Below are 17,292 nucleotides of genomic sequence, written 5' to 3'. Positions count from 1 at the left end.
CTTTTGAATTCTGCTCTCTAAATTCTCTAAAAGTTTCAAAAAAAAGTTCTTTTGTTAGCAAATCTCCAGTAGGGGGCATAGAGGGTAGAAGCTGCAACTTTGTGCCAAGTGTGTGAGATGTACTCCTAAGAAAAGGTCTCCCCAGATTTAATTTTGATGCCATTATATCTTTTCTTCAAACAATTATTCAACAATTATTCAAACTCTACTGGCCCGCTGTGTAGCTTACGAGGAAAAAAAGTATTAAGTCCCCCCTTTATTTGTTCTTAGAGGTTTTTCAAAAGGTTTCAGAAAAGAGCATTGTAACAAAGCAGGTTTCAAAAGATTAGCATTGTAACAAAACAGTTCAGCATATTCATCTCTGTTTGGAATGTCTCTATATTAACAAGGAGTCTTTTAAAACTTTTAAAAGTTGATAAGAAAAAAGTCTTGTAAGCTCTTCAGAGAAATGAAACTAATTAGTAAGAGAGTGCTGGCTGGCTGTTCCTTTGATCTTTTTATCACTATTCTTTGCCGGATAGTTAGGAATGTGGCACAATCGCCATTTTAGGAGCTTATTTTTTAAGAAAAAAAAAACCCGTGCACAAAGGAAATTCTTGTAAAAATGAAGCTAGGATTTTTTTTTTTTTTAAAAAGGCAGATAAGGTTCTCAGGTATGGACTCTGCTTCTATTAATCTCAAATAAATATATCAAAAGTTGTCCTAAGTGGGGGGATCCTTACTTTGCGCCGTAATAAATACAGCCGGGGTTTCTGGCACGGAGATGGGATTCAGCCTTTGGTTCCCCCCCCCTTCCATTTGCAGCAAAAAAAAGCTGCAAACTTCAAAGAAAAGCTCTTACCAGCTGGATCTCTCTCTCACTATTCTTTGCCTGAAGAATGAGGTATTTACCAGGTATTTAGGCAGATAACACCACCAGAAACCTGAGGGCAGCTCGTTAAGCTGCCGCCATCAGCAAGGTCCCACCCCGGAAGCCCAAATGTTTTTATAAGCAAGTCCAAACAGGGATATCTTCGCACCTTTTTGCTCAGGATGTCTCTGATGAAATAATAACATTGTCCCAGGCTTGTTAAACTTTTCAGTTTGTCTTTAATTCTCAAGGGTGGAATTAAAAATTCTGCAAATGATGTTTCATAAAGTGTAGATTCTTTAATGCTTCTCATTCCTCCTGCGCTTTGTCTTTTAAGATGAATCTTCTGTATGGCTGCCCCCCTTTCCAGCATTACATCTCTTTCTCCCTCCGAGATAAAACGCCCTGCGTGTCAGCAAGTTGAGAGACTTCATTTCTCACATTCTTCATTTGTATTTCAGGAACATTCAAACATTCAACATTCTCACTTTTTTCTTCATATTTTAATGTCAAATAATGCATTTTTTTTCAAATCTTTCATATGAATCAAACAACTTTTGAAATGCAGAGAAAAATATTTGAAATGAACCTTTTGAAGTATGTATCGACGCCATGTTGTGACGCAGTTAGAAACTCTAAAATATTTGCAAGTAAAGACACGCTGGGAGCTGTGTGATCTTATCTGATCTTAGACCAACACAGCCAAGCAATAAAAGTGTCAGATCGTAAAAAGCCAATTTGTAGTAGATTAGTTTACAACCCACTTAAGAAGAGTCAGGGGGAATGTTGAGGTAGTCTTTAAAACATTTAAGAAATAGGGTAACCACCGGCCATAAATCCATTAAAGAAAAACCAATTCGCCGCTAGATTCTTCTGTTCTTTGGTTTCAATTAGCTTAAATATTAGTGCGGACCGTCTCTCTTTGAGTAATAAAATCAGCTTACCAGTTGAATTCACTTCCACCATTGTTAGGGGCAACATGCAGTTTCGGTTAGCATACAGCTAATCCAGAAGAAGCTGGCAAGAGGGGTTGAATTCCAAGCCCCGCCCCCAGAGACCTGCGAACGTCTCTGAGGTCACTGGATCTCCCCTCACCTTTCACTGTCTCTCCGGGGCAGCTAGGGTCTGAAACGACCCGTCCAAATTCCTTCAGAATAGGGGAATTTCAGGAATAGCCTGAAACTCCGTCTTCTCACTGCTAAGCCCTGCCTTCTTCCAATCAATGTAATTTTCAATAAACTGTTAAAGAGTTTTCCAAAAGGAAAAAAAATTGCACTCTGCAAACCTCTGAAAAAATGATTAGTTTTCCGTGAAAACTGTTGAGGTTCTAAGGAAAAGATGAGGCTTGAGGCAGCTGAGGTAAGCGAATAGCTATTTATTGAGTAACAGCAACAGTCAACTATATACCGTGAGTGTTCAGCACCTTGCCCTGCTGGACAGCTATTTATACGGGAGCTGCCAAGCAGGGCGACCAATAGGAGTGCCTCTGGCAGCCCGCACTCAGCCAGCTGTGTCTTAGCCAATCAGGAGCAGCTAGGCTGTTGCTGCCTGTCAATCGTAAGTCGAGGACTTGCAGCCAGTCATAAGTTGAGGACTTTAGGACCGGTTGCAAGTTGAGGACTTAGCAAAAACGGGCCAAGTTTTTTCTTTAAAAAAAGCCATAAATAGCTTTGGTGGGGCTTGCAAAGGGCTCCTGGGGGTTGGGGTGAAAATGAGCAAAAGATGGCCCATTTTTCATGAAAACGGCCCTGTTTTTGTCAAATAAATTGCATGCATAATTTAGTTTAGTTTAGTTTTATTGAGTTTGTATGCCGCCCTATTCCCGAGAGACTAAGGGCAGCTCACAATAAAAAGGGAGGGGATACAAAAAAATAAAATAAAAACAATTTAAAACTCTGCAATAGCTATAACCTCGAATGGGGCTGGATAGTTCAACAGCCCCAAGCCAAGGGCTTTAAAAGTAACAATTAGCACCTTGAAGCATGTCCGGAGACCAATAGGCAGCCAGTATAGCTCACGGAGGATAGGTGTGACGTGGGTGTACCGAAGTGCATCCACAATCGCTCGCGTGGCTGCATTCTGGACAAGCTGAAGTCTCCAAATACTCTTCAAGGGCAGCCCCATGTAGAGCGTGTTACAGTAGTCCATTCTTGAGGTCACGAGGGCGTGAGTGACTATTCGGAGGTCCTCCTGGTCAAGGTAGGGTCGCAATTGGTGCACCAGGTGGACTTGGGCAACGGTCCCCCTGGTCACAGCCGACAAATGGTGTTCTAAAGTCAGCTGTGGGTCCAGGAGGACTCCCAAATTGCGAACCCTGTCTGAGGGATGTATAATTTCACCCCCCAGCCTGAGAGATGGAGTAGGTAGCCAATCTTTGGGAGGGAGCATCTTGTGATCTTGTGATCTTGGTCTGAGGGGTAATAAGATCATACCCCTGTCGTGGTCAGACCACTGCCTACTGAGGCTTGACTTTCGGAGACCAAACCTCCACTGTAGGGAGGAGGAACCAACCAGGTGGTTCCGCCCCAGGTGACTTATGGACCCCTTGAGGTTCCAGACGGAGCTTGGGGTTATTCCTGATACTCTCGCCCACAGTCCGGTGGAGACTCTGGTTGCTGCCTGGAACTCGGCAGCGTCAGAGTCTCTTGACCAGATTGCGCCACTACGGCCGCTCCGAGGCAGTGGATCCAGGAGGCCTCCTTGGTTTACCGAGGAACTCCGGGAGAGGAAGCGCCGGAAGAGACGCCTAGAGCACCTATGGAGGTCCAACAAATCCGAATCAAGCCGAGCACTTCTAACATCGTGCATCAAGGAATACATCAGGGCAATTAGGACGGCGAAAAGAGCTTATATTGCCACCTTGATCGCCTCCGCTGAGTCGCGCCCAGCCGCCCTGTTTAGGATAACCTGTTCCCTCCTAAACAGGAGGGACACGGGGGATCCCCTGCAGGGTAGGGCGGAGGACTACGTCCAGTTCTTAGCGGACAAAGTTGCTCAGTTTCGGTCGGAGTTGGACTCCGATTCTGCAGATCCAGCCGAGGCACAAGGGGATAATCTGGTAGACCACCCCTGGGTTGAGTTACAGGATGTTGAGACCCCTCCTGAAGAAACCATCTTTGGATCCAGCCTTTCTTAACAATTATCGTCCAGTCTCCAACCTCCCCTTTGTGGGGAAGGTTGTTGAGAAGGTGGTGGCCTTTCAGCTCCAGCGGTCCTTGGAGGAAGCTAGCTATCTTGACCCATTCCAGTCCGGCTTCAGGCCTGGCTACAGCACAGAAACCGCTTTGGTCGCATTGACCGATGACCTCTGGAGAGCCAGGGACGGAGGCTTTGCCTCCATCCTGGTTCTCCTTGACCTCTCAGTGGCTTTCGATACCATCGACCATGGTATCCTTCTGCGACAACTGCGGGAGGTGGGGGTGGGAGGCACTGTTTTGCAGTGGTTCTCCTCTTACCTCTCGGACAGGTCGCAGTCGGTGTTAGTTGGAGGGCAGAGATCGACCCCTAGGCCCCTAACATATGGGGTGCCGCAGGGTTCGGTCTTGTCCCCCCTACTTTTCAACATCTACATGAAACCGCTGGGCGAGATCATTCGGCGGCACGGGATAAAATACCACCAGTATGCGGACAATACTCAGTTGTATCTGTCCGCCCCGTGCCAACTCAATGAAGCGGTGGAAGTGATGAACCAGGGACTTGAAGCTGTTAGGGACTGGATGAGGTCTAACAAACTCGTGCTCAACCCAGATAAGACCGAGTGGCTGTTGTGTTTCCCTCCCACCAATTCGGCAAGTATTCCACCTCTCAGGCTGGGGGGGTAAAACATTATACCCCTCAGACAGGGTCCGCAACTTGGGAGTCCTCCTGGACCCACAGCTGACTTTCGAACACCATTTGTCAGCTGTGACCAGGGGGGCATTTGCTCAGGTTCGCCTGGTGCACCAGTTGCGCCCCTACCTGAACCGGGAGGCTCTCACAACAATCACTCGTGCCCTTGTGACCTCTAGGCTGGAGTACTGCAATGTGCTCTACATGGGGCTGCCCTTGAAGAGTATTCGGCGACTTCAGCTAGTCCAGAATGTGGCCGCGTGAGCGATTGTGGGTGCACCTTGCTTCACCCACATAACACCTATCCTCCGCGAGCTGCACTGGCTACCTGTTGATCACCGGGTGCGCTTCAAGGTGCTACTTGTCACCCATAGAGCCCTACATGGTAGTGGATCTGGGTACTTGAGAGACCGCCTACTGCCAATTACCTCCATACGACCTATTAGATCTCATCAATTAGGCCTCCTCCGAGTTCCATCTGCCGGTCAATGCCGACTGGCAACTACGCGGAGGAGAGCCTTCTCGGTGGCAGCTCCGACCCTATGGAACGATCTCCCCATGGAGATTCGTACCCTCACCACCCTCCAGACCTTCCGCACAGCCCTCAGAATCTGGCTATCCCATCAGGCCTGGGGCTAAGACTGTAACCCGCCCGCATGGTACGAATGTTGTGTTTTTAATTATGTATTGTCTTATATGTTAAAAGTTTGTCTCCCCCTCCCCCTTGGGTTGTGAGCCACCCTGAGTCCCCCCAGGGAAAAGGGCGGCATATAAATAAACTTCTACAATCTACAATCTACAATAGCCACTTGGTCTTGTCGGGATTGAGTGCAAGTTTTTTCACTCCCATCCAGATCCTGACAGCCTCCAGGCACTGGCACATCACTTCAACTGTTTCACTGAGTTGGCACGGGGCAGATAGATACAACTGTGTATCATCCGTGTATTGGTGGTATTTAGTCCCGTGCCAACGTATGATCTCACCCAGCAGCTTCATGTAGATGTTAAATAGGAGGGGGGACAGGACCAAACCCTGTGGCACCCCATACTTGAGGGGCCTAGGGGTCGATCTCTGCCCTCCGACCAACACTGACTGCGATCTGTCAGAGAGGTAGGAGAAGAACCACCGAAGGACGGTGCCTCCCACTCATACTTCCCGCAACCGTCGCAGAAGGATACCATGGTCGATGGTATCGAAGGCCACTGAGAGGTCAAGAAGCACCAGGATAGAAGAGTGACCCCTATCCCTGGCTCACAAGATATCATCGATCAGTGTGACCAAAGCAGTTTCTGTGCTGTAGCCAGGCCTGAAACCAGACTGAAAAGGATCAAGATAATCGGTTTCATCCAAGGACCGTCGGAGTTGAAACGCCACCACTTGCTCAACAACCTTCCCAACAAAGGGGAGGTTGGAGACTGGACAATAGTTACTCAAGATGGCGGGATCCAGAGAAGATTTCTTCAGGAGGGGTCTCATCACTGCATCCTTTAGGAGGAGTGGAAAGGATCCCTCCCAGAGAGAGGTGTTAACTATCGTCTGGATCCAGCCACGTGTCACCTCCCTGCTGGTCGAGACCAGCCAGGAGGGGCACGGGTCCAGTATACAAGTGGAGGCACTCACTGCTCCCATGGCCTTTTCCACTTCCTCAGGGGTGACAAGTTGAAACTCGCTCCATAAACTCCGCTCAAGACCTTCCCCCGTTACCTCGGCTGGCACTGAGCAATTGGAGTCCAGGTCTGTCCGAATCCAAGTGACTTTATCCTTTAGAAACTGAACAAATTCCTCAGCTCTACCTTGCAAAGGGTCATCCGCATCCCTCCCTTTCAAGTGGGAGCGGGTTATTCTAAACAAGGCGGCTGGGCACGATTCAGCAGATGCAATAAGAGCGGCAAAATGCGCACATTTTGCCGCCCGTATTGCCACGTGATAGGCTCTGATATAGGCTCTCATCAGTGCTCAGTCTGACTCAGATTTACTGGCCCTCCAGCGGCACTCTAGATGTCTCTTTTGGTGCTTCATCTCCCAGAGTTCCTCGGTAAACCAAGAAGCCCTCCTGGATCCGCTGCCTCGGAGAGGCCGTAAAGGTGCAATCCGGTTTAGAGCCCCCACCGCCTCTGTCTTCCAAGCAGCGACTAAGGACTCCACCGGACTGTGTAGGAGAGCGTCAGGTATGTCTCCAAGCACCATCTGAAATCCCACAGGGTCCATCAGGCGCCTAGGGTGGAACCACCTAATCGGTTCCTCCTCCCTACAATGGGGGATTTGTCTCCGAAAGTCAAGCCTTAGTAGGAAGTGATCAGACCATGACAAGGGCAATTCCACTGCTCTGAGAGGAATGCGAGCTCAGGTGTGTGACCTGCTGAGTGAGTCGAACCCCGGATTACTTGGGTCAAGTCCATGGCTGTCATGGAAGCCATGAACTCCTGTGCCCCATCAGAGTGTTCACTGAGTGAGGGCAGATTGAAATCCCCCAGAACCATAAGCCTGGGAACTCGATCGCCAGCTCGGCTACTGACTCGAGGAGCGAGGGGAGGGCTGTTGTAACGCTGTTGGAAGGAAGGTACATTAACAACAAGCCCACTTGACCTGCAAGGTCCAACTTCACCAACAAGGACTCACACCCGACAAGCTCCGGAGCAGGGATCCTACGAGGAACTAAAGACCTTCAGATGATGATAGCCACTCCCCCATCCTTTTTCTGGGGTCGCGGCTGATGAAGCACCTGAAAACCTTCTGGGCATATTTCAGTGAGGGGGACTCCTCCCTCCGGGTCCAGCCAGGATTCAGTAATACATGCCAGGTCTGCCCCCTCGTCTAATATTAGATCCTGGACAAGGGGAGCTTTGTGAACCACAGATCTGGCATTTAGCAACAACAGCCTGAGACCAGAGCCCTGACCACTCTCGCCATCTGGCCTTGGAGTGGAACTAACAGGGCCGGAAGGAGGGATCGCTGCGATGTAGCGGACCCTCCTTCCCCGGTAATGGCTAGCCCTGAAGTTCCCACTGTACCTGCCCCTCCCCATCGTGACCGTAATGTTCCGGCCCACTCCTGCACCCATAGACCCTGTTTCCCCCCCCCCCCATATGCCCCATTCTCTCCCGCAGGCCATTAATCTTAAACATTCTAGGACGGGAGATAGAGATAGGCTTGGGCCCCCTACCACTTCTGCAATGGCACTCAGTGGAGGAGGCACCCGGTTGCTCTCCCAGTCCCCTCATGCATACACAGTCGCTCACTCATCCAGTCCCCACAAGTCAGTTAAAAATTATAAAATACAATGACAATAAAAGATAAAAGTGGGCACAAACATCAAACATGCATCACATACATATCCCATACAAAAGAAAAGAAAGAAAAGAAGAAGAAAAGAAGAGGAAGATTGTGCAGCTGTTAAGAAATGTGCAAGTTCAGGTAAAGTTTGCAGGTGGTTCGTAAAAAGTTCAGTCCGGTGGGGTTCACGAAGGTGTAAAGGCGGGGGGAGCAAGATTTTGTCTTCTCTCTTCCTTATGCAATAGATCATATCGATGGAGCTGGGATAGTGGGGTCCAGAAAGTCCCAAGGGGGGTGAGATGGAACCCCTTGATAATGGCGGGTGGTGATGGTCGTACCAGCCAGGACCGGGTCGCAAGTCCAATGTCCAAAGTCCAATATCCAGCAGCCGTGAGCCGAGAGCAAACCAAGGGCCAGGGAGGAGAGGAAAGGCTGCACCGTGAAAAAGGTTAGGGGGTAGGCTAGGAGGCTGTGGCAATGGCCGCAAGGCCAGCTGCCAGATCTTATAACGCCCCATATCCACCGACTATCCCTCTATAAAGCCAGCCAAATGGAGTCCAAAAAAGAAAAAAAAATCCAGATGGAACAGGAGCATAGATGTCAAAAAAAACCATGCTAAGAGCGGCCAGTAGCGTGCTCCGACCAGAATGGAGGAGGGGGGGTCTAGAGAGACTACGGCAGCCGAGGAATAAAATAGCTGCCTTGCCTCATCCAGCGTCGTTCGAATCACCTACCTCCTTCGATGGTAACAGGTCTCCAAAGGACAGGCAGACACCAGGGCTCCTCCCAGTCAGCGAGAAAATAGGGCTAACGCTGCAGAAAGTCAATTCAAGGCTGTCCGTGGGTGGTTGAATGCCAGAAGGCTAGAACGCCGAAACGGAGCCCTCAGTGGAGTGCCGCCATTTGCCTCCAGCCTTGCAAGCGTCCTGAGGAACAGTTTGGCTGTCATGCAGGCCAGGGGACTCCCGGGAGCGCCGACCCTCCAAGATGTCGTTTATTCGGGTCCCCTGGATCTCACTCAGCTGAGGGGACCCCTTTTTTCTAAGGCTCCGAGCGAACCGCCAGTTTATTCCCAGCGTTTTCTGCTCCACCAGACGGAGCAAGGGAAGCCAGCGGCCATCCACACCTCGCACGTGCACAGACTTATGGAGGTTTATAGAATATGCTGCTGGGGGCTGCGGGGGTGGGGTGGGTGGCCCGCTTTTTGCTCATTTCTGCCTTCCCCAACCCCAGGAGCTCTCTTAAAGCCTCCATACAGGTACGCATGGCCATTTTGGTGAAGGCTTTGGGAGGCAAAAAATGCTGTATTCAGTGTATAAGACACACCCAGATTTTCAGCCTCTTTTTTGAGGAAAAAAGGTTTGTCTTATACTCCAAAAATACAGTATTTTGTTGTGTAACTACTGGCATTCCACTTGGTTTCTGTAGGTTTCCTGATATTTCTTTTTGGCCTTTTCCCCTTGTAATTAGAATTATTATCCACTTCTAGATATGTGGACATACCTAGCCAAGTTCAATATCTGGTTCCTGCTGGAATGCTACCATTCTGAAAAGGAAAAGGGATGCTTCTTGTGGCTATGCTTCTTGGAGTTGAATGTTTTGAATGCTTTCATATTTGGTATAACTGCATGGGAATTAGGTCAAGCACCGATCCAGCAGGATGTATTCCCTCCAGCCAGTTCCACCCTGTTATCCAAGGCACCCTGAGGATGATCTGTTATCAACTTCCCACCTTAGAGTTCTCATGGTACCATATTGTCTATTGGTAGCACCATATTGGTGAGTATGGAGCACTGGATGAGGGTTGACCAGGGGAAATTAGCTTAACATTTTGCACCAGAATCTCCAGACACCACATGACATTTCTGCTGTCACTTCTCTCAGTAAAAGTACCTTTTGAACTATGATTTGTTTCAAGAGTCATGCTTTCCTAAGAAGATAGCTGAGAGAAGATAGCTGAAGATAGCTGAAGATAGCTGAAGCTCTTCCCCTACATGTGGCATGCAGGATAGAGGGTGAAACTGGAGATCAAAGAGAATCACAAATGATGAAATATGTGCCAGGGAAGCATTGTCACTTGATTTTTCAACTCTCACAATTTACTTTGCAGCACTCATTCTGTTAATAATCTGAGGTATTATTATTCTATGTGATATGATAACTGATCCCAGATGAAGCTGTTGTGTTCTTAATGGTCAATTAAATTAATGAACACACAAAAGTCAGTTTTATTCACATTTACTAACTATGTTAACAAGCACCTAGAAGTCAGTTTCATTTTGGTATACAAATCTCTTGAGAGAAATAAAATTAATCAACATTCAGAATAGAAATACCTATAACTGCATATAGATGTTTCACTACATGAAAATTAGTAGGACAGCATTGAACTTGTGGTAAAGACAGATTTAGAGTGATTTCTACACAGACTTTAAATAATGAATTAACAATTAGTATCTTTGATACTGTTAATTGTGATAATTATAATTATGAAGAATGAAAAGCAGTTATAATTTGCAGAAATTTGGACCAAATCTTCATGCATGAACTGAACCCTAATAACTTAATTAGCAATGGCAAAGACATCTCATAATCTATCTTTATATGGAAAAAAGAAATGCATGGTAATGTTTTTATTTCTCTGTTTTTAAACAAGTTTTGTATTATTGTTGAATATGTGCTAACATGGCTTTCAGCATTGTTGAAAAAATGCTATCAAAGTTCAAATGTGCAATAGTTTATGTCTCATTTTCTGTCTATACTCTACTACAAACATTGTTTGTATTTGATAGGATACTATTTTTTCCAACTGAGTTTTCTTTTTCTTCTGATTTTTGGATAACAGGATTTATTAATTTTTTCTGCTGATTTTTGAGGCCTTTAGTTTAAATGTATTTAACACTGATATAATTGTGTGTTTATCAGCAAGTGAATATCAAAATAGCAGTTATGTTGTAACTTAAGTTCTATCATTTTCTATTTAATACTATGTTATTAAACACATGTTTAATGAGCATGTTTAAAAGCTGGTTTAAAAGATTTTTTGTGGTATTAATTTACCCTAATATATGGTAGGGAAATGGAGATAAAAGCATTGCCATCATTTACATAAACACATACATACTCAGAGATTATGCAAGGAGAAAATGTGTGTTCTCAAGATTTCTAAGTAAGAGATATAGCAAATATTTTTATATTTGTTGGGCAGATTTACATTCCCTTTCTTCTAGAAACATATGTGAATTCTCCAATTTTCCAACACTACCACAAACCAACAAGAGTTCAGACAAAGTATGGTGGATCCAGTTCTTCTGAGTTATCTTTCATTGATGAAAATGGACCTAAACCAACTTTGTTCTAACCTTAGCTAATGGTTTTGATTACTACACGATAACATAACTTAAAAGAGGAAAGAAGGAAAAATGGTTGGTGGTTGGTCCTTTAGTAGAGATGGATAAAAATTGGAAACAGTGTACTCTGATATGACCATCCTACATCTCTTTTTTCCATATTGTTCATTCATATCTTCTGTTCATTCCATCCATGTTTTATGTTTCTTGATGTTTTCTATTTTCACCACATATAAAAATGCCATCTCCAAAATTTTATCTAACACAATCTCTCTCCTTTATTTTCTTGCAGTTATACCAGCTTTATCATGAATAAAACATGGAGAATCAAACCACAGTGCCTTATTTTCTGCTTCTGGAATTCTCCAAAAATCGGCATCTGCAGCTTTTGCATTTCTTTTTTTTCTTTGTGTTATATCTAACAACTGTAACAACAAATCTTCTAATCATCTCTGCAGTCATTATGGACCATCGACTGCACAACCCCATGTACTTTTTTCTCATGAATTTGGCTCTACAGGATCTGGGCATTGCTTCAGTCATTGTCCCCAAATCCATGATAAATTCTCTCATGGATACCAGAAACATCTCTTACTTTGGTTGTGTTGCACAAGTCTTTCTCTTTCTTTCCTTTGAAGCTTCTGATTTCTCCCTCCTGACAGTAATGGCATATGATCGATATGTTGCCATTTGCCATCCATTGCATTATGAGATGGTAATGAGTTGGAAATACTGTATTAAGATAGTAATTGTAGTGTGGGTTACAGGTATTCTCTATGGAATGTTGCATACCAGTGGCACTTTCTCCATCCTTTTTTGTTCTAATGTGGTCAACCAATTCTTCTGTGAAATTCCACAGTTGCTAAAGCTATCTTGCTCTGGAATAAATCTACCTGAGGTTGGAATTCTTGTGGCCGGTGCCATTGCTGGACTAGGTTGTTTTACTTTTATAATTGTATCTTATGCAGTGATCTTCAAGACAGTGTTAAGAATTCCTTCTGAAAAAGGAAGGCAAAAAGCCTTATCCACTTGTATTCCCCATCTTACGGTAGTGTTTATGTTAGTATTAAGTGGATGCATCACCTATCTGAGACCTTCTTCTAACACTGTATCTTACTTATATATTGGGTTGACTGTTCTGTATGCCCTCCTTCCACCCCTGTTCAATCCAGTCATCTATAGCATGAGAAATCAGAATATCAAATGTGTCCTTTCTCAACTGTGGAAGTTTTGATAAATTATTTTAATTATTTATATTTTTTTCATTTTTTCCTTCTCTTAATAAAGTAATAAAGGTAGGAATGGATAGTTGGAATGGAGGCAAATCCAACTTATCAAACAGGAGAACCATAGAACCCACGATATTATTTGCAAAAATCCTACATCCCTAATTATTGTCAATTAGGTTTACCAATGCTAAATATGGATATTTGGTAGTTCTGGAATTTCACAGGCTTGGGAAACATACTGGGGAAAATGACATTGTGATTTTGATAATGACCCCTTGTGAGGAATTCTACTGATACTACAACTATGTAGTAAACATAAAATTTTATCCTGAATTTGAGTAGATGTCATCTTCTTGAGATAGGCGAGACAAGAAACTCCTCAAGTTTAATTGGAGTTATGCTTTAAGAATATTAATAGCTTTGCTGTGTTTAAGTATGGCTTGAAAAATAAGAACAAGATAAAATACCAGCAAGGAGGTATTTTATTTTGAGGTTGCCCTGAGCCAATAAGAACTCAGGAACTAAACCTTCCTGAGGTCATCAAGAGTTCCAGGAAACCAAATCCATCCATCCAATGAAAAAAGACTTGCAGTGCCATCAAAGGCTATAGAGTTTCATAGAATAACAGAATTACAAAGGACCTAGGGGAGCCAAGGGAACTTCATCTATATGTGTACAGTTGGCTTTTCTTGCCTAAGTGTAGAACCTTATCTTTAATGGATTTCATTTTGTTAGGTAGGGCCTAATATTCAAGTCTGTCAGAATCTTTTTGCATTTTGAGACTTGTTACTGGAGTGTTGGATATTCTGGCCAGCTTGGTGTAAATGTGATGAGTTTCCCTCCCATTTTTTAATCTACATCATTTATTAAGAAGAGCACTGGGCCTAAAACTGAACTTTGGGGTACTCCAATACTTACCTCTCTCCATGTGGATGTAGTTCTGTTGATGACTATACACTTAGTAAGGTTTGTCAGTTAGCTACAAGTACATCTGGTGATGATGCTGTCTGTCCACAAATTATGTAACAGTAGTGTTGCTGGCATCATTATACAAGCTGATGTTATCAATGAGATTACGCCTGCTTATGGACACTGCTGTTTTAGTTTTTATCTGATTAGCTATCAGGAATAATAACCAGATCCAAACACGAAGAGGTCTATTAGCTGTTTTATTTGTCAAGTCTATACAAAGGAATCTTCTCAAATTGACAGTTGGCACCTGGCTGAAAGTAGATAAGTGTAATGCCCTCGGCTTGCAACCAGTCCTTAGTCCTCGACTTATGACCGGTAGCAAGTCCTCAACATACAACTAATAGCCTGGCAACCAAAGCTTGTGTCTATTGGCTAAGACACGCCTGGTTGGAAGAGGGCTTTTTGCTGTGTTACCATTGGCTGCTCTGCTTGACAGCTCTGTAGAAATAGCTTCTTCTTATAATATCTTCTTATGCTTGTTATCTTTGTACATTTCTTAAAACTTTTTGATTACTTTTTAATCCTTGCAATTTTTTAAAAAATTAGAATAAAAACACTGAAATATGAAAAAGGCTGAAATCTCTTTCTTGGCCATATGGGTTGTAATGGTTTCCGCTGGAGAAGTGGCAGAAAACACAGAGGAACAATATCTCCTGATTGAAGGGAACAATGTATTGCTGAAAACAAAAATTAACAACAAAACTGAGTATACATATACTGATTTTCTAAAACATATGTCTCCATTGCAGTCTTTATAAATTTTATTTAGAAAATTTGTGTCTTTTCTGTCAGTGTTCTTATTGTTTCTATGGATTTACTGCATTACTTAGTCTATTATAAGTATTTTATAGGCCTCTATAACATTATATCTCATTTTATGAGCAATGTTTTAGGTCTGCATTTAAAATGTACTCAAGCAGCCTAATGCCCCTGAGAAAGGTGTGTGGCTTGGAATATAACAGTAGGCTATCATCCTGTTTGTTGATTGTTCCTGTTCTGACCCCACCTCCAGCCTGTGAATAAACCAGAACACAGGCTTGCCTGTTTGCCACTATTTAATTACTGAGATAAGGAATCCTTTGGCTGAGGGCCCAAACAACTCACATTCAATAGTATAGCTTGGCTGCAACCCAGATAGTTCAAATGAAGCAACACAGATAATCCAAATGAACAGACACAACTAGAATACAGACAGATTTTCTTCACTACTAACTCAAACAGTTGTTTCCTGCAAATGTCCCCTCCCAATGCCTCACTTATAAACTCTATTGGGAGGGGCCAATCCACAACTACCTGTGCTTAATTCTTCTCTGTGAGTCTGACTACGGAATTGCTGCTTCCATTTCTCACCCCTTGTCAGTCTAGCATCAGGGACAAACTGCCTTTGATCTTCCCCACTGCTCCATCCCTCAGGTGCCTCCTGGTGGCCAACCAGCCACTCTGGTCCCTGCTCTGAACCCTGCACAGGATCCTCCACGTCTTCCATGGCAGAGTTATATGGTTCCTCACTATCAAAATCCATCAGCAGCTCCATTGCATCCTGCTGGGCCACAACACTATCCCACACCACAGGGCCCTTCCCCCGGGTCTGACGCTCGGGGTGTGGCCTCAAGGGATATTGTGTATGGTGGGCTCACACTAAAGCGGGGACGTGCACATCTGTTGCATCAGCCCAAGTGCCCCCATCCGGCCCATCGTCCTTCCAGTCCACCAAGTACTGTAATTGTCCCTTTAGCCATCTCGAGTCCCCTATCTGGGCCACTTCATGCATAAACTGCTACTTCGCCTCATGCAGTGATGGCTGGGGTGAAGAAGAGGACAAGCCGACCACTCAGGGACCAAGAGCAAGCGATGGAACTCTGGGTGCACTTGCAGGGTGAGGCTGGGTTCATGACGGCCTCCATCGGGAACGGCCCAAGGTACCGGTGGTCCAACTTCTTTGCTGGACGGTGGGATGGAAAGTGCCATGTGGACAGCCACATGCGATCTTCCACAGCCAACTCTGGCATTGCATGCCGACATCTATCTGCTACCCTCTTGTAGTCCTCTTTAGCTTGATTCAGATAGCTGCTCACCACTTGATGGACTGCCTGGAGCTCCGAGAGGAAGTCCTGCGCTGAGGGGACCGGGTATTCGACTGGAGTAAGAGAAAAGAAGCGAGGGTGATATCTGACATTAGACAGGAAGGGCGTTATCTGTGTGGAGGTGTGCTGCGAGTTTTTGAATGCAAACTCCAACATAGCCAGGTAGTCCGCCCAGTTGTTCTGCTGCTGATTCATGAAGCAGTGCAGGTACTGCTCCAAGATCCTGATCACCTTCTCCATCCTCCTGTTGGTTTTAGGATGGTGCATCCCATAGTCTGACACAACCTGATCTGGTAGGCCATGCAGCTGGAAGATGTGCTGGATGAACATACGGTTGGTGGTGCGGGTTGTCAGCAATTTCTGACACAGAATGAAATATGACATCTTCGTGAGCATGTCCACCAGGAGGACCATGGTAAAACCCAAAGACAGAGGCAATTCCTTCATAAGTCCATGGACATGGCACCCCAGGGTCTGTCCAGGGCCAGCAATGGCTGAAGCAGCCCTGGAGGAGCTCCCATTGCTGACTTGGACTGCTGACACTGTACACAAGAGGTGACATACGTCTGTACATTGTGTCATAAACGGGACCACCAGAAGGTACGGAAGACCAGGTTCAAAGTCTTGAAAAGGCCAAAATATCCCACTGCTGGATTGTCATGACACTGGGAGGGAATAAGTCTCCGGAAGGCCCCCGTGGGTACATAGAGTCTGTCCTGGTACCTCAAGAGGTCATTGTCAAAGGTCCATGGAGGGGCCTGCCCTACCTCTGTCCTCCATTGCTCCACCCATTCTTCATCCTGCTGCGCATCCCATATCCGAGGCCATAAGTCCATGGAATCATGAAATGCAGCGAAGGATTCAACAGGCAAAACTGTCCAAGATGGAAGTGGGTCTGCAGTGCAAGAGTACTCAGGTTTCCTGGACAGGGCATTTGCCCTTTGGTTGTGCACACCGGATAAAGAACAGGTACCACTGGATTTGGTGCTGGTTGAATTTGTGCACTGTTTTCAGGAACTCTAGATTCCTATGGTCCATCCGGACCTCCACTTGATGCCTGGTTCCCTCCAGGTGATGCCTCCAGGCCTCAAATGCCACCTTAATGGCCAGCAACTCCTTCTGCCAGATGGTGTAATTGCACTTGGAAGGATTGAGTTTCCATGAGAAGAAAGCTCAAGGGAAAAGTGTGCCGCCAGGTGCGTGAGACTGCAGTAACACCGCACCCATCAAGATGTCTGATGAGTCCACCTCCACCACAAACCGACGATGGGAATCAGGGTGCTTCAGAATCGGCTTCTTCATGAAGGCATGTTTCAGGGCCTCGAACATGTGTTGCTCCGTTGGCCCCAGTGAAACAGCACTTTCTTCTGCAGGAGCTGAGTGAGGGGTACGGTCAGGGAAGCGAATCTGGGGATGAAGGTCCAGTAGTAGTTGGAAAACTCGAGGAGTCACTGGACATCGTTTGTTTACTGAGGAGGCTGCCAACTGTGCAACGACTCTACCTTGCCAGGCTCCATCATAATTCCTTCAGGGGAGAGACGGTGCCCCAAGAACTCAATGGTAGTCTGCCACAATTGAACTTCTCCAGCTTTGCATACAGACAATGCTCCCAGAGTCGTTGCAGGAGCAGGCGTATGTGCTGCCAATGATCCACCCGAGAAGCTGAGTAAATCAAAATGTCATCCAGGTAGATGACGACAAACTG

The 17,292-nt window shown here is 45.5% G+C and overlaps 1 protein-coding gene across 1 annotated transcript; it reads left to right on the top strand.

Annotated features, from left to right (window-relative positions):
- Positions 1-11,621: 11,621 nt before the first annotated feature.
- On the top strand, positions 11,622-12,536 carry LOC116523050 (olfactory receptor 14A16-like). The gene has a single exon (XM_032238214.1). The coding sequence runs from the start codon at positions 11,622-11,624 to the stop codon at positions 12,534-12,536; it is 915 nt and encodes a 304-aa protein (XP_032094105.1).
- Positions 12,537-17,292: the final 4,756 nt, after the last annotated feature.

Source organism: Thamnophis elegans, chromosome Z, assembly GCF_009769535.1.
Source record: "Thamnophis elegans isolate rThaEle1 chromosome Z, rThaEle1.pri, whole genome shotgun sequence".
Taxonomy (NCBI): Eukaryota; Metazoa; Chordata; class Lepidosauria; order Squamata; family Colubridae; genus Thamnophis; species Thamnophis elegans.
Note: the sequence above shows the minus strand (reverse complement) of the source record. Positions and strands in the feature narration are given on the sequence as shown.